The 19,029-nt window shown below is 56.4% G+C and overlaps 11 protein-coding genes across 11 annotated transcripts; 8 read left to right on the top strand and 3 right to left on the bottom strand.

The window, feature by feature from the left end:
* Positions 1-747: 747 nt before the first annotated feature.
* On the top strand, positions 748-933 carry PHYSODRAFT_462247 (hypothetical protein; the record flags this gene model as incomplete). The annotated part of the gene is made up of 1 exon (XM_009538995.1): positions 748-933. A coding segment is annotated over one exon (186 nt), but the record flags the coding sequence as incomplete, so codon positions are not given.
* An 838-nt stretch (positions 934-1,771) lies between these two features.
* On the top strand, positions 1,772-2,501 carry PHYSODRAFT_528666 (hypothetical protein; the record flags this gene model as incomplete). The annotated part of the gene is made up of 3 exons (XM_009538994.1): positions 1,772-2,010; positions 2,098-2,227; positions 2,301-2,501. Coding segments are annotated over 3 exons (570 nt in total), but the record flags the coding sequence as incomplete, so codon positions are not given.
* A 563-nt stretch (positions 2,502-3,064) lies between these two features.
* PHYSODRAFT_319420 (hypothetical protein) lies at positions 3,065-3,689 on the top strand (the record flags this gene model as incomplete). The annotated part of the gene is made up of 2 exons (XM_009538993.1): positions 3,065-3,490; positions 3,579-3,689. 2 exons carry the CDS (start codon positions 3,065-3,067, stop codon positions 3,687-3,689), a joined length of 537 nt encoding a protein of 178 aa, XP_009537288.1.
* Positions 3,690-3,781: 92 nt separating this feature from the next.
* On the bottom strand, positions 3,782-4,991 carry PHYSODRAFT_528847 (hypothetical protein; the record flags this gene model as incomplete). The annotated part of the gene is made up of 5 exons (XM_009538992.1): positions 3,782-4,288; positions 4,362-4,466; positions 4,576-4,617; positions 4,741-4,905; positions 4,953-4,991. The coding sequence occupies 5 exons, from the start codon at positions 4,989-4,991 to the stop codon at positions 3,782-3,784; spliced, it is 858 nt and encodes a 285-aa protein (XP_009537287.1).
* A 954-nt stretch (positions 4,992-5,945) lies between these two features.
* On the top strand, positions 5,946-6,954 carry PHYSODRAFT_356058 (hypothetical protein). The gene has a single exon (XM_009538991.1). It carries the CDS (start codon positions 5,960-5,962, stop codon positions 6,929-6,931), a length of 972 nt encoding a protein of 323 aa, XP_009537286.1. The 5' UTR covers positions 5,946-5,959; the 3' UTR covers positions 6,932-6,954.
* A 41-nt stretch (positions 6,955-6,995) lies between these two features.
* PHYSODRAFT_348281 (hypothetical protein) lies at positions 6,996-8,633 on the bottom strand (the record flags this gene model as incomplete). The annotated part of the gene is made up of 4 exons (XM_009538990.1): positions 6,996-7,216; positions 7,297-8,185; positions 8,304-8,367; positions 8,461-8,633. 4 exons carry the CDS (start codon positions 8,631-8,633, stop codon positions 7,068-7,070), a joined length of 1,275 nt encoding a protein of 424 aa, XP_009537285.1. The 3' UTR covers positions 6,996-7,067.
* A 222-nt stretch (positions 8,634-8,855) lies between these two features.
* On the top strand, positions 8,856-9,168 carry PHYSODRAFT_340772 (hypothetical protein; the record flags this gene model as incomplete). Its single annotated transcript, XM_009538989.1, has 2 exons — positions 8,856-8,984; positions 9,064-9,168. 2 exons carry the CDS (start codon positions 8,856-8,858, stop codon positions 9,166-9,168), a joined length of 234 nt encoding a protein of 77 aa, XP_009537284.1.
* A 76-nt stretch (positions 9,169-9,244) lies between these two features.
* On the bottom strand, positions 9,245-10,180 carry PHYSODRAFT_528772 (hypothetical protein; the record flags this gene model as incomplete). The annotated part of the gene is made up of 1 exon (XM_009538988.1): positions 9,245-10,180. A coding segment is annotated over one exon (936 nt), but the record flags the coding sequence as incomplete, so codon positions are not given.
* Positions 10,181-10,837: 657 nt separating this feature from the next.
* Positions 10,838-12,392, top strand: PHYSODRAFT_253949 (hypothetical protein; the record flags this gene model as incomplete). Its single annotated transcript, XM_009538987.1, has 3 exons — positions 10,838-10,858; positions 10,931-11,027; positions 11,104-12,392. The coding sequence occupies 3 exons, from the start codon at positions 10,838-10,840 to the stop codon at positions 12,390-12,392; spliced, it is 1,407 nt and encodes a 468-aa protein (XP_009537282.1).
* Positions 12,393-12,653: 261 nt separating this feature from the next.
* PHYSODRAFT_529138 (hypothetical protein) lies at positions 12,654-13,370 on the top strand (the record flags this gene model as incomplete). Its single annotated transcript, XM_009538986.1, has 2 exons — positions 12,654-13,228; positions 13,298-13,370. Coding segments are annotated over 2 exons (648 nt in total), but the record flags the coding sequence as incomplete, so codon positions are not given.
* Positions 13,371-14,447: 1,077 nt separating this feature from the next.
* On the top strand, positions 14,448-19,016 carry PHYSODRAFT_528681 (hypothetical protein; the record flags this gene model as incomplete). The annotated part of the gene is made up of 1 exon (XM_009538985.1): positions 14,448-19,016. One exon carries the CDS (start codon positions 14,448-14,450, stop codon positions 19,014-19,016), a length of 4,569 nt encoding a protein of 1,522 aa, XP_009537280.1.
* Positions 19,017-19,029: the final 13 nt, after the last annotated feature.

The raw sequence follows: 19,029 nt of genomic DNA, 5'->3' as shown, positions 1-19,029 counted from the left end.
TTGCGGGACGCATTTCAAATCTAGAAATCGCTCAGTAATCAGTGTAGTGACAGATTCAACGGGTGCTCTATCCACCTCTAGTGCGACCGTCGATAGCTTAACCTAGACTTAAATATTTACATAGCGCCACACCAGTCGGGTATACTAGTCCATATTTAGGTTCGTATTTTATGGCTGATGTTAGGCGACGCACTAACTTTGCCCATCGATTTCATTTAAACTAATTTTAGGTAGGTAAAATATGAGGGTAATCAATGTCTCAGATAAATCTAGGAAAAATAGAGTGATAAAACTGATAACGCGGTACGGTACCGCACTGGGCTGAGTAGCCATCACTTTCAGAATCGCCAGCAGCTCAACAAGCCGTCGACGACCCCCTTCGAAGCAACCTCCAGCCAGCCAGCCATGCCCAACGTACTTCCAGCTAAGGACCTCTACATCAATCTGCGCGAGATGCTCTTCGTGCGCTTCGTGTTCACCATCCTCACCCTCAGGCAACCCGAAAAATAATATTGCCCGAAAATCTAACAGTAGTTTCGGATACAATACTTTATTTAGGGCATCGCCGTTTGTTTTATCCGAAATTTATGTAGCCGAGTTCTAAAATTCGGTATTTTACTTCTGCTCATCCTGCTCCAACCATTAGTTGTGGTCAAACATCGCGCTCTACCAGCGTAACTTTGCCGTTAGCCCTCACTTTCAAACAAGCACCACCCAGCACGCGTATCACGACTCGACGTTAGCACCGTGACCGACAATCTCCTCGCTGGCCCCGCTCCGAGACCTACCTTCTCGCCCAGGCAGATTGCTGCCTTCTACTTCAAGCCCTGCCTGGACGAGGAGGGAGAGACGACGGGCTACTATGCCTGCAAGACCTGCGCTAAGCGCCGCAAGCACGCGCCCAAGTCAGGCTACAGCAACTTGGTGTCGCACGTGCGGGCGGCGCACCCCAACTACGAGAGCGACATGCGCGACGCTAGTGTCGCTGCGACGGGGACCCTACTGCCGTAGGTCACCCAGAAGGCCTCGAACCGCTACGCGTGGCTGCGCTGGGTCGTCACGGGCAATCTACCGCTGTCTTTTTGCGAGTCCAAGGAAACGCGACGGTACGTATTTTCATATCTATTTTGGTGATATACATGTGTGTTAATGCCGTATGTTATGTAGATACACGAAGCTAAATCCCATCTCCGTGGAGACGCTGACCGCCATCATGGAGGCCGTGACCAAGGCCGTGGAGACGATGACCGGCGACGCCATGCCCGAGCGTTTTGGTCTGGTCCTTGATGGGTGGACCCACGGCACGGAGCACTACATGGCAGTGTATGGCTGCTTTGAGACGGCGACAGGCCCCCAGTACCCGCTGCTGGCCCTAGCGCCCGTCATGGATGAACCTGACGACCAGCTGAGCGCTGACGGCCATCTGACGGCGATTAAAAGGTTCCAACCCATTTTTGGTAAGTCTATCTCCGGATGGCTATTCCTGGTGGGTGCCAACTGCGGAGTAAACAAGCGGCTGGCGAACCTACTCGGTGTGCCGCTAATCAGCTGTGCCAGCCACCGCCTGAACTTGGCGGTGCGAGACTACTTGGAGCCCCACGACAGCATCCTCGAAGAGGTCCAGCAGCTTATGCGTAAGTTGCGGACTTTAAAGCAAGCAGCCAAGTTGCGGTAAGTACTCTGTTTGCTGTTATATTTGGTTTTTGTATTGGTACTAAATTGGTCTTTGTTTTTGGGTTTTGTTCGAAATTAGTGCCAAGACCCCATTGGCCGACAGGACACACGCTGGTCGTCGACCTTTATAATGCTCAAGCGCTATTTTCGGCTCCGTCCGTTCATTTCGGCGGACTTCCTTCCGTCACGCTCAGCCCACCGCAAGCTGGACACTTTGCTGGCAAGCCTCCGGGACGTCGAGTCCGTGTCCAAGCACCTGCAGGGCGACGGCCTTACGCTGCTGGACGCTCGTGTCCTATTCGACAAGCTCCTCAAGAGCCACCCCTCGTTCGCGAAGTATCTCGGTAAGGATCATCGCTCACTCTGCGTCTGATGATATTTCTACTTAACTACTGCGTTTTATATGTTTTTATTTATGCATAGCAACCGCGCGGATATAGTCCACTCCGCCGTCTTCGAGCAGGCGGTCGTCAAGGTGATGGGCGACCAGGCGGCCCTGCTGACGGACGCCGAAGTCGCTGCGCTGGAGCCGTTCAAGCGCACGCAGGCTCATGTGGAAGGCGTGGACTGCACGACGGCTGACAAGGAAGGGTTCGCTGTGCGTGCGCTCAAGCGGCGCAAGGTAGCTGCTGCGCCGGCCACGTTACGAGCTGCTTAATGCGATTCCTCCTACCTCAAACATGGTTGAGAGGCTCTTCAGCATTGCGCGCGCTGTGCTGCGCCATGAGCGCCACCGCCTCTCCCCCATGATGCTAGAGATGATCTTGTTCCTTAAGATCAACAGCTCTACTGGGATGTTGCGACCGTGGAGCAGTGCCTGTAAGTAGGTACAGTCGTAACATGATTGCAGTAATTTGCTGTCAACACTATGTCTTGCGTTATTTATTTAGTCTGCTACTCGGATGCAATGCAATATTTATTATGGTGTCCGGCAAACAATAGATATATATCGTATTTTTGGCATGCCTGCTCACCCCCTTCCTCTTCGTGGTCGGGATGCTGCTGCGCTCGCACTACCGCAAAGTCAACGGACAGTGCACACCAGGCCTCACCCGCTACCGGCCTGGACACGCCCACGCCGCCTAAAGGACCTGAAATCACCGTAGACAACGGTGTAGAACACCTCAAGAGAAATATAATCTATTCATCCGTCAAACTCCACCAAGCAGTTTCGTGCCACCAGAGACTTGGGACCACCATTAAAATAGTCGCTCGGCTCAAGCATTGCTCAATGGCGACGTCTTCCTTCGCTCGCTGCGCGTCTGCGGTCGTGCTGGTGGCGGCCGTCTGCTTGCTCTGGTTGGATGTATCGTTCGCATTGACAGACGGAGAGGAACCGGCGAGCCCCGTGTGCCGGTACATCGCCAAGGACTCGCTGTCGTTCTGCTCCATGGTGGACTACATGGCGGTGGTCGACGTGGACGATCCGACGGGAGCGCGCTTCGACAGCAAGGCCGAGTTCTACTACCGCAATGTGGACATCGTGCTGCAGCGCTTCGGCTGCCACGCCAAGTACAGCGTCTACGGCTGCGACGACTGCCGCGACGCGTACAAGTACTGGGTCTGCAGCATCAAGTTCCAGAAGTGCGGCTCGCAGATCGTCAAGACGGACCGCGGTGCCACAAAACTGCAGTACTCGACGGACATGTGCGACTACAAGGCGACGACTGCGACCAAGACGGCGACTTCAACGTCCAGCAAGACCACAGCGTCCTTCTGCGTTGAAGGATCATCGGGACGCTATCGCACCTGCCTGTCGATCTGCGAAGATGTCGTGAGGAAATGCCCATACGTGCTCAACTTCCAATGCCCCATGGTACGGTCGCACACTGCAGCTATTCATCGATGTCTTCCTGCTGGCGGTATACTCATCACAAACGTTGCTTTTGTTGTTGTCACGGTAGACGGAGACTCCGTTCTTCTCGGCCGATATCACCACGTGCAATAAGCTGGATCGAGTCTCCAATCCAGATCGACCGAGCCGTGCTTGGCCAGGCACGTTTGCGGACGCATGAGGCGGCAAAAAGTGATTCATCGTATCGTCTACGCGTGTCTTGGGCACCTGCGATTTGGCAGCGAGAACCATAACGAGACACGGAGGAGTGGGCTATCGTTGTAAACCTGGCTGGTCTCGTTCATAGGCTTGGATTTCAAGGTAAAGGGAGAATAGCACATGCAAAGACTGCACACAATTGCCTTCGTACACGGGTATATCCAGCACAGCGCAGACAATCTTCACCAGTTCCTTCAAATTCACATCCAACTCGGACAGCGCTGGCAGGGTAGAGCCCCGAGCGGCTAGGAAGTCCTCGAATTCTTCGGGCCATAGCTCCATCAGTTGGGAGAGCGGCGGCATCGCCTGCTTGTAATTTACCTCGGCCAGAGGCTTCGTCCTTTGAACCTTTTCGACGCTTGCGATCCACTGGTCAACCTCTTGAGGGCGTTGAGCTGCCCACTCGATACTCCGCACGACTTCATTCCTGCTACGGAGTTTGTGCTGATTGCTCGTGCTCACCTGCATGAGCAGTTCCAGCTCGGCTACATTTGTCTCTCCTGAAGGCTCTCGCAATATCTCCACCCCAAGCTTGTCCTCTTTGCCGTCTGGTCTTGGTATCTGATGTTTCGGTGATCGTGTTAGTACGCGCAAGTCCACAATTTATCGATCACGACTAGGAAGTTTTACATACCAGGATTCCATCAAATGGCATGCCCACCGCTGGGGTAAATTCTGGGAGGAATGGCTCCAGTCTTGTCTCAATATCAACCTCTTCCGGCGTATACGCGTCTGCAAGCTATCAGCAGCAATCACATTAGTATCTCGCCTTGTAGATTAAGTTCACCCAGAGAGCTAGCGAGATCTCACATCAGCCACCCGAGCAATGCTGTGAATAAGCCACTCACGCTAAAGAGTTCCTCCACTTCTCGGGGCACCGCCACTTTATACTTGCGCAGGTTAGATTCGTCACCTCGTGCACTCCGAGCCCGCGCACTGCTTTTGATGGTACTATCTGCTCTAGATGGCGGCGTGTTGGCGAAGGCAGAAGGAGGAGGTCCAGCACCATCTACATGTAGAGTGGCCCCTTCAAATTGCTGGAAGAAATCGCTAGGCACGACATCTCGGTATTTCTCCAGATCCTTCGCTGCCGTCTTTGGACGTCCAAGCGCGGATCGCTCCATTTGTAGCTGAAACTTGGTCCGTTCGTGAAAGTTTCTCCTATTGCCGTCGTCACTCTCGTCTTCGTCTTCGGAGGAGCTAGACGCATGGAACTCGGCTGCACGCGACTGCTCCACTTCTTTAACCTCGTACTCGTCCTCATCGTCGCTTAAAGTCGCTGGGCCTTTCACATCTGACCGATTCGATGGGAATTTGGTGGTGATAGGGGCAACTCCAAAATCCGCAGCACTCACAACTCCTGCCTGCAATTTCTACACCGTGAAGCGAGCTCAACCCAGCGTTTTAGCTTCCACCCAAAACAATAAAAGAACACCCTGTCAACGAACCTGAGAGATTGGGCTCCCCGGAATTTCAGGCGGTTCATCCGAGTCTTCATCGGAGCTCTCATCCGCTCGCGCACGACTCAGCGACCCAAACCCACCCATAGACGCTCCACCGTTGCGAGCGCCCGGACGGTCCAGAAACTTTTCGTCTTCAGAGCTGGTACCACTGCTCGATCCGCCGCCAACGCTGCTGTCACTACTACTAGAATCACTACGTACTGTAACAACATACGATGCAGGTGCAGTGCTAAGTACACACTTTAAAACGCGAAGAAGCGCAGTGGTGAGACGTACTCCGTCGCTTCATCGGCGAGGACGCGGCGGTGTCCACGCTGCCAACACAACATGCCACCCAGTCAGTCAACCTCTGATAGGTGCACCAGTGCCAATAGCATCCATAGACAACAACAGCGCCACACCTCACTTGCAGGGCGTCCTCGAGCTCGTGCACCTCGTCCATACTCTGCCACAACCTTCAGTCAGTTCACACTGCAGCTCACCCAACCGCCACCAGACGCCAGCACCTCGTCATGCAGCAGCACCTTCTCCTGCAGTAACAAACAACACGCCAACCGTCAGCTAGAGCCCTCATCCTCCCACACCCACGCGCACACGCACCTCGTCCGAGTCGCTCATGCCGCCGTAACAATGGCGATCTTCAAGAGGCGCACGTTGATATCTCCTCTTGATTGGCCAAAACCAGTAGACAGGTACACCGTACCACTCTGATGGTATGGCTACCAGGATGCATGGCCATTTACCAGCAATACCCAGAGCGGCGACAACCATGGCCGAGTTCCAGGCCGTGATCTTGGCCGGCGGGCGTGGCATCCGCCTGTACCCGCTGACGGAGGAGACGCCCAAGAGCCTGCTGCCGGCCAACGGCAAGCCGCTGCTGTGGTACCAGCTGCACCTGCTGGAGACCTCGGGCTTCACGGAGGTGCTGGTGCTGACCGTGCCCGACCTGCTGCCGCCCCTCCAGGACTACCTCACGCGCGAGTTCGACGGCAAGATCCACGTCGAGCTCTGCGAGGTGGCGGACAACACGGAGACGGCCGACGCGCTGCGCGAGGTGGCGGACAAGATCAAGCGCGACTTCATCGTGCTGGCCGGCGACCTGGTCACCGACGTGGTGCTGCACAACGTGGCCGACTTCCACCGCATCAACGACGCCAGCGTCACCATGCTGCTGCGCCAGGAGGAGCCCGCGCGCACCAAGGCCAAGGGCGAGAAGCCGCGCCGCGACAAGGACATGACCGACTGCATCGCGCTCGTGGAGGGCCAGCGCGACGAGGAGAACCGCGTCGTGCTCGTGTCCCAGGCCGTGCACATGAACGAGGACCTGTACGTGGCCAAGAGCCTGCTCAAGCGCCGCAGCAACTTCGTGCTGCACACGGACCTGTACGACGGCCACTTCTACATCTTCTCGCACTGGGTGCTCGACCTGCTGCAGGAGAAGAAGTACATCGCCAGCATCAAGGCCGACCTCGTGCCGCACCTCGTGCGCCGCCAGTTCCGCGGCGCCGCCGCGCTGCCCGAGAGCGTCCGGGAGAGGGCCACGAGCAAGCAGGCGCTCGCGGCGTCGCTGTCGCTGTCCGAGGAGAAGCACGACCCCGAGGACCTCGTGCGCTGCTTCGCCTACGTGCTGCCGTCCAACGCCTACTGCGAGCGCGCAGACACCATCCCGGCGTACAAGGCCATGGACGAGGAGGTCGGCTCCCGGCTGCGCATTAAGCGCTCGGGATCCATCTCCAACTAGGCGTCATGTTAGTGCAGCTTGAGCTGGAGACAGTAAGTAAATAAAGAGGCATCTGCTAGACACTGGTGCGCAAAACGACAGTTGCGTGTTTGTCCAGAAAAAATGACAGGGAAAGTGGAGCTACTTGACTTGCAGCCTACAGCTCCTCGTGCTTGGCAGCATCGTCCGACGAGCCAGACAGCGCAGCCTCCAGATCGCCGCTCGGCACGGAGAACGGGGTCGAACCATCCACGAGCTTGTCGAGGAACTCCGAAATGGCGCTCTCGTCGTTCGTGCCCGACAGAGCTGCGACCGGAGACAAGAGCAAGCAACCAAGAGGTGAGTACAAGCGCAACAAAGCAGTTGTGAAGTCCACACGCACGTACCCGAGTACTTGACCTTGCGGCCTGGCTTGACGACAACGACCTCGGGAACATCCGTCTTCTCGCCGATGAACTCAGTCAGCGCCTTGAAGGCCTGCGCACCAGGCTTGCTCGACAGGAAGGTGAACGGGTCGCGGCGGTACTTCTTGGCCAGCGAGCGCACCAGCTCCGCGTCCTCCTTGGCCACGACGACGCACATCTTGCCACGCTTGGAGGTGCAGTCGCGAACACTCTGCGCGTCCAGCTCCTTCAAGGTGACCACGGGTTTCTTCTTGGCCACCTCGGGCGACGGGAACAGCGGCACACTGGGCAGCGACTCGTCCTTCTCCGCCGCCTCAGTGTTCGCCAGCGCGTCACCGATGAACTTCTTGGCCGCAGCCTCGTTGAGCTTGGTCTCCTCCGACACCACGTACTTCTGGCTAGACGGGTAGACGTAGATCACGGTCGGCAGCTGCTCCTCGGTGAGTCCGAAGTGGTTGGCGATCTTGTCGTCCGATCCCGGCACGAACGCGAGCTGGACGGTGGGTTTCTTCTTCTTCTTTTTGCCCTCCATGAACGACTCGGCCACGTTGCCGAGCCACGCCGGCACCTTGGCGCTCTTCTTGCCCTTCTTCGGGCTGCCGAAGAAAATGGCCGACGGCAGCTCCTTGTTCACGAAGGCGTGCACCTTGTCATACTCGAGCGTCGCGACGTTGGCGCCGCTGACACCGAGTTTCTTGGCCTCAGGCGAGTTCTTCACATACTGCACGATGTCCCTGGCCGTGCGCCCGCCGCGGTAGTCCTGTGGACGCTTCTTCTTGGCGCCAAACTCCTTGATCGTCGGGAAGCCCTTGATCTGGTACTTCTGCGCCAGCTGCTGGTGCACCGTGGCATCCACGACGCCCAGGCGCGCCTACAACAATAATCCATCGAACGTACAAGCCCGCATTTCAAAGGTTACTCGTCAGTGCATCAACTCGCCGTCACCGCTCAACATTTCCTCGAAAGACCACGAAATTTCGAGCGCTTACGTGTTTCTTGAGCTTCTTGGCTGCAGCCTTGTACTCCGGCTCCAGATTCTTGCAGTGGCCACACCTACGTCAGTTGGTAGACAACAGTCAGCACGCTTAGCTTGCATTGCATTGGGGGGGGGGGGGGAGCTGCATAGGAGGAAAGAGGATATCCCACCAGGGCGCGTAGAATTCCACGAGCCAGTAGTCGGGGCTCTGCAGCACCTCCTTCTCGAAGTTCTTGTCCGTGAGGATCACCACCGAGTCCCGCGGGCCGTACATGGCGAGCACGCTGGTGGCCGCGGCCACCACGGTCAGCACCAGTAGCAGCAGGCGGACACGTGGAAGCATCTTGTCAAAAGTCGACGAATGGCAAAGTGAAGTGCATCGCTCGCTTCTAGAAAGATAGGATTCGTTAAAGCAACACTTTCAGCAACTTTGTGCAACTTCGGTAAAGAAAGTTGCCCAAAGGTGCGCAACTTGGTGCATCTTTACGCAATTGTGCAACTTCGAGCACCTTTGGGCAACTTCATCGAGCTTATTCCCAGCCTCAGACAGACAATTAGACCAGAAATGGGCAAGGCTTGTCGCGACATGGCGGAGGCGCTGCGCGACTGCATGGTGCAGCAGGAGTGCATGGCGGACGGCACCAAGACGCTCAAGCAGTGTCTGCACGACCGCGCGTACTCGCACGAGTGCCAGGTGCGTCGACTGCCTGCGGTAGCGGGCAGAGCTGATGAATTTGAACTGAGCTGTCGATACTGTTGATACTCTTGGGTAGGAGTACCGCGTGGCCTACTTCGAGTGCAAGCGCGGCCAGCTGGACATGCGCCAGCGGATCCGAGGCCCGAAGGGAGGCATGTCCAAGCCCGCGGACGGCAACTGATGCGAGGACACGAGGGAAGGCATAGGTGATGTTAACGCAGAATAAAAACACCGAAGAGCAGAAGCTGCTTGTGCCATTAACTTCCCAGGCGGATGGAGACGAGCCGCATTGTGCTTGGAAGCAGCACGTTACGTAGGTTCGCTTGGTTCTGGTGGAGAAGCAGGACGTTGCACTCGAACAGTAGCTGCTGCAGGGCCATTCGGGCGGCCCACTTCACCTTTGGATCGACTTGGATAGTTGCGGTCTCCGACAGGGACTCGACGGTGTTGAGGTAGAGCGGTGCGTTGTCTTGCCAGAGTGGATGGCTAGCGAGCGATAGTCGAAGCAGCAGTCCAAGTGCGTCGAGGCAGCTGGACGGGTCGTGAATTCGGCGGTCGAAAACGGAGAGCAGGATCTCAACGGCGTTCATGAGTAGCTCTGAGCCTTCTGCGGACGATATAACCGCACTGGTTACCAAGCTGAAGACCATGAAGATGTGCGGAAACAAATGCGGTGGAGCGTCGTCCAGGTCTCGTTCCAGCTCGGCAAGAAGCAGTTTCTTCTTGTCAACTGGTAGCGATTCGACATACTTCACTGCAGAGTCTTCAACAATCGATGCTTCCTTGGTGTCCGGCTTGGTAGCATGCACGTGAGCGGCAGCAGTGGTGAATGCTCTCTCTAACTCTTCCCTGCTCGCTTTCATCTCCCTGAAAATCCTCTCTCGACTGCCAAGATCGACTAGCCTCACAAGACCACCCAACTCGTGGCTCATCCCGACTTGGCCTGCCATCGTTTTGCCTGGAAGGACCTTCAGTGCGATGGCATGTTGCAACAGCGGCTTGAACAGCAGAGGCTTCAGCACGAGCGACCACCGCAACCTCACCAGCACCTCCTCGTCCTCCATGAGCTTACTCGCGCTTCTCTGCGTCCGCACCGCCAGTGCGTGGAGCTTTGCAGCACAAAGCAGACTGCAGCTTGCTAGCTGCTCTGCATATATCCAGCAGAAGTCCAACAGCTCCTCCACCGTCTCGATCGATTGGGAGGCTGCAGTTGGAGTGCTCGAGAGTGAATTGCCAACACTTTCGCCATCAAATCGATCCGCAAGAGCCACATCCACAGTGTCAACGTATCCCAGCAGCGCCCGCTTCAACGTCGTGACCGTCTCGCTCGTTGCCGCCACAAACAGCGCGTGTCGCCATTGCAGCAGTGCTTCAGGATCCGCTGACGTCAGATGGCTACACTTTAGCCAGTCGAGAAGTACCCATCTCCTGAAGGGTACGCCGTATCCAGGGGTACGCTCGAGCCATCCTTGCACAAGCCGATTCACTTGTCCTGGGTATGCCTCCTCAGCGTACCCCAGTAACCCTATCAGCTTCGAGGATACCGCGCTGTAATCGGGTAGATGCGGTACAACCTCCTCGATCGCGGCTAGCAGCGGCGCTTGCGCTTCCTCCTCCGCTTCACCACCTCGATCTAACGCGTCTTCATCCCCTCCACCTTCATCTCCCACTGCAGCAGCCCAATTACCCGCCGTTTCCAACTCGTCACCGAGCAGCAGTAACCTCAGCAGCGCCTCCTTCCTCATCATGCGTAACCTCGAGCGGTTGTAATCGCAGCGTAACCTACTCTGAATACTGGCCCCACAACTCAATTTTCGGCCACAGGCTCAAAAGTGTGTCAATCTCATCTCATGCTGCACCGAAGCTGCTCCGTGAGCTCCCGAGCGGCTCTGGGCGCCGCGCGCCGCGGGTTCGCCAAGAAGGCGGCGGCCGACAACCTGCAGGAGCGGCTGGTGACGCTGTGCCGCCACCGCGGCTTCATTTTCCCGGGCTCGGAGCTCTACGGCGGCCTGGCCAACAGCTTCGACTACGGCCCGCTCGGTACGCCCTGCACTCCTCTGACACCAATGGTAACGCTAGCGTTAGCGTCTCTGATTGATTGTTGCAACCGCTGCAGGCGTGCTCATGAAGAAGAACGTGATGGACCGCTGGTGGTTCGAGTTCGTGCAGAAGCGCCCCAACTGCGTGGGGCTCGACAGCTCCGTGCTGCTCAACTCGGCGGTCTGGACGGCCTCGGGCCACGTCGACAACTTCACGGACCCCATGACGGTCTGCAGCAGCTGCAACTCGCGCGTGCGCGTGGACCAGCTGCTGGAGGCCAAGCTGCAGACCCAGGAGGAGATCGACGCCGTGGCCACGCTGTCGCTGGCCGAGATGGACGCGCTGCTCGTGGAGCACGACGTGGCGTGCCCCAACTGCAGCGAAAAGCGCAGCTTCCTGCCGGCCAAGAAGTTCAACCTGCTCTTCCGCACCAACATGGGCGCCACGGACGAGACGTGCGAGTGGATCTACCTCCGCCCCGAGACGGCCCAAGGCGCGTACATCAACTTCGCCAACGTGCAGAGCACCATGCGCAAGAAGCTGCCCTTCGGCGTGGGCCAGATGGGCAAGAGCTTCCGCAACGAGATCTCGCCCGGCCACTTCCTCTTCCGAACGCGCGAGTTTGAGCAGCTCGAGCTGCAGTTCTTCACGCACCCGGACGAGTCGGACGACTGGTACCTGTACTGGGTGGACCAGTGCTACGAGTTCCTGACCAAGTACGGCCTCAAGCCCGAGAACCTGCGCAAGCACGAGCACGCGCCCGAGGAGCTGGCCCACTACGCGCGCGCCACGACGGACATCCAGTTCAAGTACCCCTTCGGCTGGAGCGAGCTGTGGGGCATTGCCAACCGCACGAGCTACGACCTGAAGAAGCACATGGACGCCAGCGGCAAGAGCCTCAAGTACCAGGACCTAGTGGCCAAGGAGGAGTTCCTGCCGCACGTCATCGAGCCGGCGCTTGGAGCTGGACGCGTCATGCTCTCGATGCTGCTGGATGCGTACGACGAGGAGGAGGTGAACGGCCGCAAGCGCACGGTGCTGCGTCTGCACCCGGACATCGCGCCGTACCGGTTTGCGGTGCTGCCGCTTTCCAAGAAGCAGCCGCTGATGGACGTTGCCCAGAAGCTGTTCGAGGAGTTGTGCGGCAGTGCCAGTGTGGACTACGACGTGGCTGGCAGCATCGGACGGCGCTACCGTCGTCAGGATGAGATCGGCACGCCCATGTGCTTGACTGTGGACTTCGATACGCTGGAGGACAAGTGCGTGACGGTGCGAGACCGCGACACCATGGAGCAGAAACGCGTGCCGATTGAGCAGATTCTTCAGGGCACTTCCGTGAAGCATTCCAGCTTCTCCTCGTTCTAACTGTCGTCGGCAAAACGAGAGAGGAGTATGATGTGGGTGTGGTCCAGGTTTGAATAGAGAGAAGATGATCCCCAACCGGCAGTTCTTCGGCCTCTTTTCTATCGTCGAGTCTTTCGCGAGTTTTTGCCTGCAGGAGCTAACGGCCTGATGAAGCCTCAAGGACTCCTCTCCTAACGGTTTGTTCGGTATCGACCCAGGACGTTTTGAAGCTTTGAGTTTTTGCTCATTGTTCGTTTTGCCGTGCAGAGCTCAAGTGGAACCATGGCGCGCAAGAAGGCTCGGCAGAGCGTTGCCATATCGGACAAGTGTTTTCGTCTGCTGCGGTTGGCCCACGAGATCCAAACCGACGTCAAAGTGCTGAAGGCGGTGGTGGATGAGGTCGACGTGCTGCGCCTGTGTCGCTCGCTGGGCATGTCCGTGTCCAGCGAGAGTAACTCAACGCACGATTTTGAGTTTGGCATGTTCAATGCCAGCGACTACGACGCTGACTTTGCGCGATTCATTCGAGAGAAGCTGAGTGATGGAAGCGGCTGCAGTGCGCAGCAAGAGGAAGACGGTGAGGGCGAAGATCTGTTGGAGATCAGCTGCTTGTTCGGCAAACAGCTCGAAATCAAAGCTGAGCTGGCTCGGATCGGATTCTGGAGCAGCGAATGCGAAGACGGGCTGCAACCTGAAGACCAAGGCGTGTACTGCATTGAACGGGGCGACGGGGCTGGAAGTCGTCGTCAGTTTGTCGTGTTCGCTTGGCTGGACGCGGATCTGTTCAAGCCGGAAGCTATTCGGGATACCCCGGCGTACGTGCTCCGATTCCTGATCACGCTAAGCGCCAGTATCACGTGTTGCTTGTCTGAGCAAGATTTTGAACGCATCAAGGCTGAGGTGGATGCTGTATCCGACACGCCAAGTTCGCGATGGAAATCGTGCTCAGTTTCGTTCCGAGTGCAGAAGCAAGTGGAGCAAGACGACAGCATTTCTTGCGGCAAAGTCGTGACGATGGCGATCCCGAAATCCGACCGCGTCAAGTCTGTTTGGTTTGTCGGTGGGATATTCCCGGCCGTGGCTGTTGAAAGCGCAGCGCCTTTAACAACTGAGTGGGTTACCCAAACCAAGGTTTTGCCTTGCTTGGGTTTTGCTGAGTGGCTCGGTAAGAAGCACGAAGACTTCGCGGTTCAGCTACCAAGCGGACATCTCCGCCCGGCTTCCATGCGTGATTATTTGCTCCAAAGCTTTGATCAGTTCCCGAACCAAGAACTACGCGACTTGCGGAGCAAGTTCGTGGAGCACAGCGAGGAGGCTAAGCGGCGGATTGATCGTGAAGCATTAGAGTGGGCCAAGAAACTCGACGAAGATGGAGTTCACGATGCATCTTTGCTGTTTGCTGTGAGAAGTCCAGAGAACTCGTCGCACATGGATGTGGCTCTAAGAAGATATCAGGCCTTTGTACAACAACTGGAGAACTGCGAAGTGCTCCGTGGCATGGATTACTGCGACTACAAGATGCTCTATCTTCCTGATCGAATCCAAGCGCAGATGAAAGTACTGAGTACTGTTTTCCAGCGCGACCACCTGGCGTTTGAAGAGGTGCTGAACAAAGTTGTGATGGAGGAGCCAATCGAGCCTGTTAACAGCAGCAACCGACTGCTAGTAATGATGCGGTGGCTATTCAGCATTGACGACGATCCATTCAGCAATGCCTTTAGGGTCGCAATGGCGAGGCACCAGCCCGGATTGCAGGGCATTTGGATGAACGAGGTCAACAGAATTGTGTCCATGATGCAAGCTGTAAGGTCGAAGCAGCGATTCCAACAATCGTCATACGACCGTGAATGTCAGTTTGACCAGGAGGAAGAAGCTGTAAAGCAAAAGGCCTTTGGCCGCTTTCGTGATTATTTGAAATCCGGTAAGGATCATCTTCGAGTCGCCATCAGCAGGATGATACTGTCATCGGATGAGACCTCCGTCAGTGTTCAGTGGAGAGAAGAAGTGGAGAAAGAGCCTACCAAAGTGATTCGCATGTACAAGCTGAACAGCGCTGAAGCTGGCAAAATATCCTTGATGGGAGCCATGGAGGTTGAGCCGGGCTTGGAGCTACGCAAAGTTACGACGGTGAAAATGGATCAGGCTGTAGCGATTCTCGTGAAGGAAAGCAAGACCATAGTACGTCGAGCGCAGTTCCCGCTACAACCAGATTTCTTCGGGGAGGCAGCCGATCAATTTGAGGTCCGATCATTCCCACGCGCGTGCTCGCTGTGCGCAGTTCGAGCGATCGACAGACGCGTTGCGTTCCTGTTCGGAGTTTGCGCAGGGCGTCTGGGCACTGTTGCCTTTTGCAGATTCAACGAGGCCTTCACGAGCGTCGAGTTGACGCACAGCATTGACATGGATACTTCGTTTGGCTTGGCGGGGCCCCTTGTGGATATTCTTCTGACAGAGCGCTCGTTGTGCGCTGTGGACGGCAACGGAGCTCTGCAGTCCTTTGACATCCGGACCCGCCGCACCTCTAAGAAGGTGCCATGTGAAGACAAGGACAAGAGCACGTGGATTGGAGGTCTTCTAAGCTTCGCTGATGAGCTTGTCGTAGGGCGTGCAAGAATCGATTCGAACCAGCAACTGTGCCTAAGCTCCATCTCCAGCGAAGACCATCGTGCGTTGCCTACTGCAGTTGTTGGAGCTGGTTTGACGTCGACGGATCTTGCCGTTGGGACCATTGACGACGTTCTCTACGTGGTCGACCCTCGCGAAGGAGTCATTTACTCGTCGCAACTGAGAGTTACTGTTCGAAGTGATGCCTATCGCATTGAGCGGTCTGGCAATGCGGCGAAGAATAGTCGCCAGGGGTGTCTACAAGCCGACAAGAGCTCGAAAGGCGCTGCTGTTCACTGGTTGCGGGTGTTCTACCACGTTTTCGAGAAGTTCCCAGTGCGAAGTCTTGTAGACATGTCCATGAACCCAGACGCGCCGTTCTCTCTAGAGTTGCAAGTTGTTGTCACTGACGGAGAGGCAATGAACGGTGGTCGTGACGTATGCGTGGAGTACTTCAACAACCTGATGGTGGACCTGAAGCGGCTCAATAAGCCGCTCTCTGGATTGAATCTATCCAAGAAGCTGAAGTGCATATCGTCTGAAGAGACCGAGGATCAAACTACTCTGGAGGTCAAGTCGGTTCGTCGTGCCTTGATGGCGATTGTTTCATTCGTCCCTGTTCAGATCTGCCGGGCAGAGGACAATATGCTAAAGCTGCTGCAAGATGGCGAAGATAGCAGATCTTCTGCAAAGAGGGCAAGTACTGCGAGTTCTGAGGACGATTCTGGTGAAAATGGTGCAGATGCGTCAGAGATCGCCCAGTGGATCCGCTTTGGACTACTGTCCCCACTCTTGGAGTCGTGGAATGGGCGTTGCGTGGTGGTCACGTCGATGGGGAAGCAGTCGACGGGGAAGAGCTACTTCCTGAACCACCTGGCAGGAACCTCATTCGCCATTTCAGGATCGCGCTGTACGGACGGAGCGTGGATGTCGCTGCGGTTTGTATCTGCGAACGTCCTACTTGTCGTGCTAGACTTTGAGGGCCTGGGCTCCTTCGAGAGGTCCGAGCAAGAAGATATTTTCCTGTCGGTGCTGAATGCTTCCGTGTCGTTGTTTACGGTGTTCCGCATGGAGAGTCGATTCGACAAGGACATCGACGGTTTGTTCTCGCGTTTCCAGAAGGGCGTCCAGCTCATCAAGAACGACCCGCGACTGTTTCGAGGGCTCTTGTACATGAGCGTCAAGGACGTCAACATCAACGATCGACAGGGCGTGGTCGACGAGCTCGTAGCAAAGTTGGACACTATCTTTGAGTCCAACAAGGACCAAAACTTTCTGACGGAGATGTATGCTGGGCAATTGGAGATCAACTGCTCGGCCCCGTTTGGCACGATGGATTATTATCATTGCATGGAGAATGACGCGGCGAGGACTCTGTGCGAGATCGTGTCTCCCTCTGACAGAGCTCCACCAGGCTTCGTGACTGGCAAGTCCTTCCTCGATTGTCTGCGGATTGTCCTAGCGAAGATTTCGATTCTGGACTGGACTAGTATGGATAAATCCACCCAGAACTTGCTGGTAGCGGACGTGAAGCAGAAGCTCCCTGGGATTCTTCGTACGGGCTGCCTCATCTCGCTGCCTTTGGTTAGCGACAAGACCATCCCTTTGCATCTGAAGGAGGACGTTTTCCTGGTGGGAACCAGAAAGAAGCTGGTGGTCTCGATTAAGGAGCTGTGTGAAGCGAACCCTGGGTTTGCGTCCAAGTGGACGGCACAGAACGATAGCATTCTGCTGGATAGCATCGCAGACGAAGCAATTGATCTGGGCTTTGACGTGACGGCAGTCCCAGCCAAGAAGGTGGTCGCAGTCCAGAAGACGATCGCTATGCTGTTCCAGTATTTCTTAACACTGCTGGGTAGAACCTACGGAAGTTCGAGGCTGACGGTGGAGGACCAGAGCTGTTTTGATTCCTTTGTGGCCTTTGTACTGCTCCGCCGCAAGCTGAAGGTTGAGCGCTGGCTGCGCGGGATGCTTGGTGAGCACTTGTCGGAGGTACGTGCACAGCTGGAACAGCGCTATGTAAACCCGCTTCCAGTTTATCTGTCGCGGTGCCAGCACAAGTGCGCGCGGTGCCAGCTCGGATGCATGCACTCAGTCACGCACTCGCCAGCAATTGAGCACAGCTGCTGCACGGATCACAAGTGTCTTGGACGGTGCGAGTACGGCGAATGCTGCGCGGACTCCGACTTGATTGAGGCCCCGCCATGCTCCCGAAGTGCCGGCCATGAAGGCAAATGCGAGTGTGAGAAGGGAGAGCACACGTGTGGACAGACGTGTGTGCTCGCTCACGCGTCCAACTGTGACAAAGCGTGCTCAAAGAGAGCCGAGCATACTGGAGACCACCGCTGCTCCGTTCAAGTCCACGTTTGCGGAGCCAAGTGTTCTGCAGATACCTGCAATGCAACCTGCTTGCTCGACATCCAGCGACAGCACTCGGTGCACAAGTGTGCGGAGGTGCAATGTCTTCATACCTGCTTGATGGACGGATGCAAGAACACGTGCGCCGAGAAGGACCATTTCCATGGACAAGGAGTGCAGTCACGAGCATTTGCAGAGGAAAGTGGGTTGACAAGCGAAGGTGATTCAAGTGAAGGCGTCGAGGACGATGCAGCAGTCGCGCATATGTGTGCTGGAAACCACGCGTGTCCCGAGACGTGTCAGGTCGATGGAATTTGCGAGCACAAGGTTCATCTGAAGAAGTCGGCTCGCACCTACACCGGCGCGCGTGGATCGTTCGAGTACATTTACCAGGAGATGAACGGCTGCAAGAAGCACTGCGCGCTTGTGTTGGCTAGTGGTGAAAAGGACCACGAAGGGAGTGATCATTCCTGTCTCGCTCAAGCAGAAGGCAACGATGAGAGTACAGTCCACTACTGTGACGTTCGGTGTCCATCGTGCAGCTACTACTGCAACAAGCACTATGGTCACATGGGTCTGCACGCCACTTCTCACGGGAACATGCGGCAGACGTACTTCATGGCCAAGACGAACGATATCGACGTTGAGGACCGGAAGTACCAAGTGGGAGAGCGAGGAATCGCCGAAATGTGCAACTTGTTCTGCTCCAAGATGGGTCGCGGCCACACGCACTACCTCTCCTGCGAGGGGAAAGGGGACGAGAAGTGCGTCTACACTGCGGACGCCAGCGAAGATCATCGCCGCCACTGCGTGGACAACCTGTTTCCGCCTCCAGACAGAGACATGGATGAACTCCTGCACGCTAAATTCTGGTCGACTATCGGATGGGAGGACCCGTGCAACGATGAGGAGCGCGCGGCCTTTGCCAAGTGTCCATACCAATGCAACGCACCTGAGCACGAAGGATCCGATGAAGCGCCTTCTTTCTGTGTCCTGGACGCTTGGCACAAGCCGGAATTAAAGCCCGAAGGCGCTGACGATGGGTTTTCATACGTCAATGGACATAAATTCGAGTGCGTGCACACTGTTGATACGGGCAAGTTCCACAGCGTGCTCGTTCTCGACAGCTCCGGGTCGATGAGTGGACAGCCATGGCAAGACTTGCTCTGCGCTTGCAACGAGTTTGGGATCGGTCGTCTGGAGGACGGAGGAGAGAACGACTTGGTTACCTACATTACGTTCGACCACGAAAGCCGCATCATTTGTGAAGGCGCTCGCTTGCCCGACGCCCTACGGATGACTGTGCCATTCTCTGGATGGGGGACCAAGTTTGAGAAGGGCCTGCGAGCCGCCAACGAAGTTCTGTCGCGAAACAATTTCCAGGAGTTTAAGGCCGCGCTGATCTTCTTTTCGGACGGTTACCCCTGCGATATCGAGCTGGGTATTGCTCTGGCTCAACACATCCGCTCCACGTACGCCAGGTACGACTTGAAGGCGTTCGTCGTTGGGTTTGGCCGCGCGAATTTGTCGGTGCTTCAGCGGATGGCGGATGAGATGGGCGGAGAGTATTGCCACGTACTGGATGCAAAAGCGCTAAGGACGGAGTTCCAGCGCATCGCTGCCGTTCTGTGCAACAATGAGGCGAGCCTTGCGCTGGAAGTGTCGGGCACGAAAGCTTCGTGAGAATGGCGTGGGT

This window comes from Phytophthora sojae (genome assembly GCF_000149755.1).
Source record: "Phytophthora sojae unplaced genomic scaffold PHYSOscaffold_12, whole genome shotgun sequence".
In the NCBI taxonomy this organism is placed as follows: Eukaryota; Oomycota; class Peronosporomycetes; order Peronosporales; family Peronosporaceae; genus Phytophthora; species Phytophthora sojae.
This window is presented reverse-complemented; position numbering and strand designations above follow the sequence as displayed.

Bases quoted from the DNA above. Each gene is read 5' to 3' on its own strand.
- PHYSODRAFT_356058 (XM_009538991.1), top strand. From the start codon at position 5,960: ATGGCCGAGTTCCAGGCCGTGATCTTGGCCGGCGGGCGTGGCATCCGC.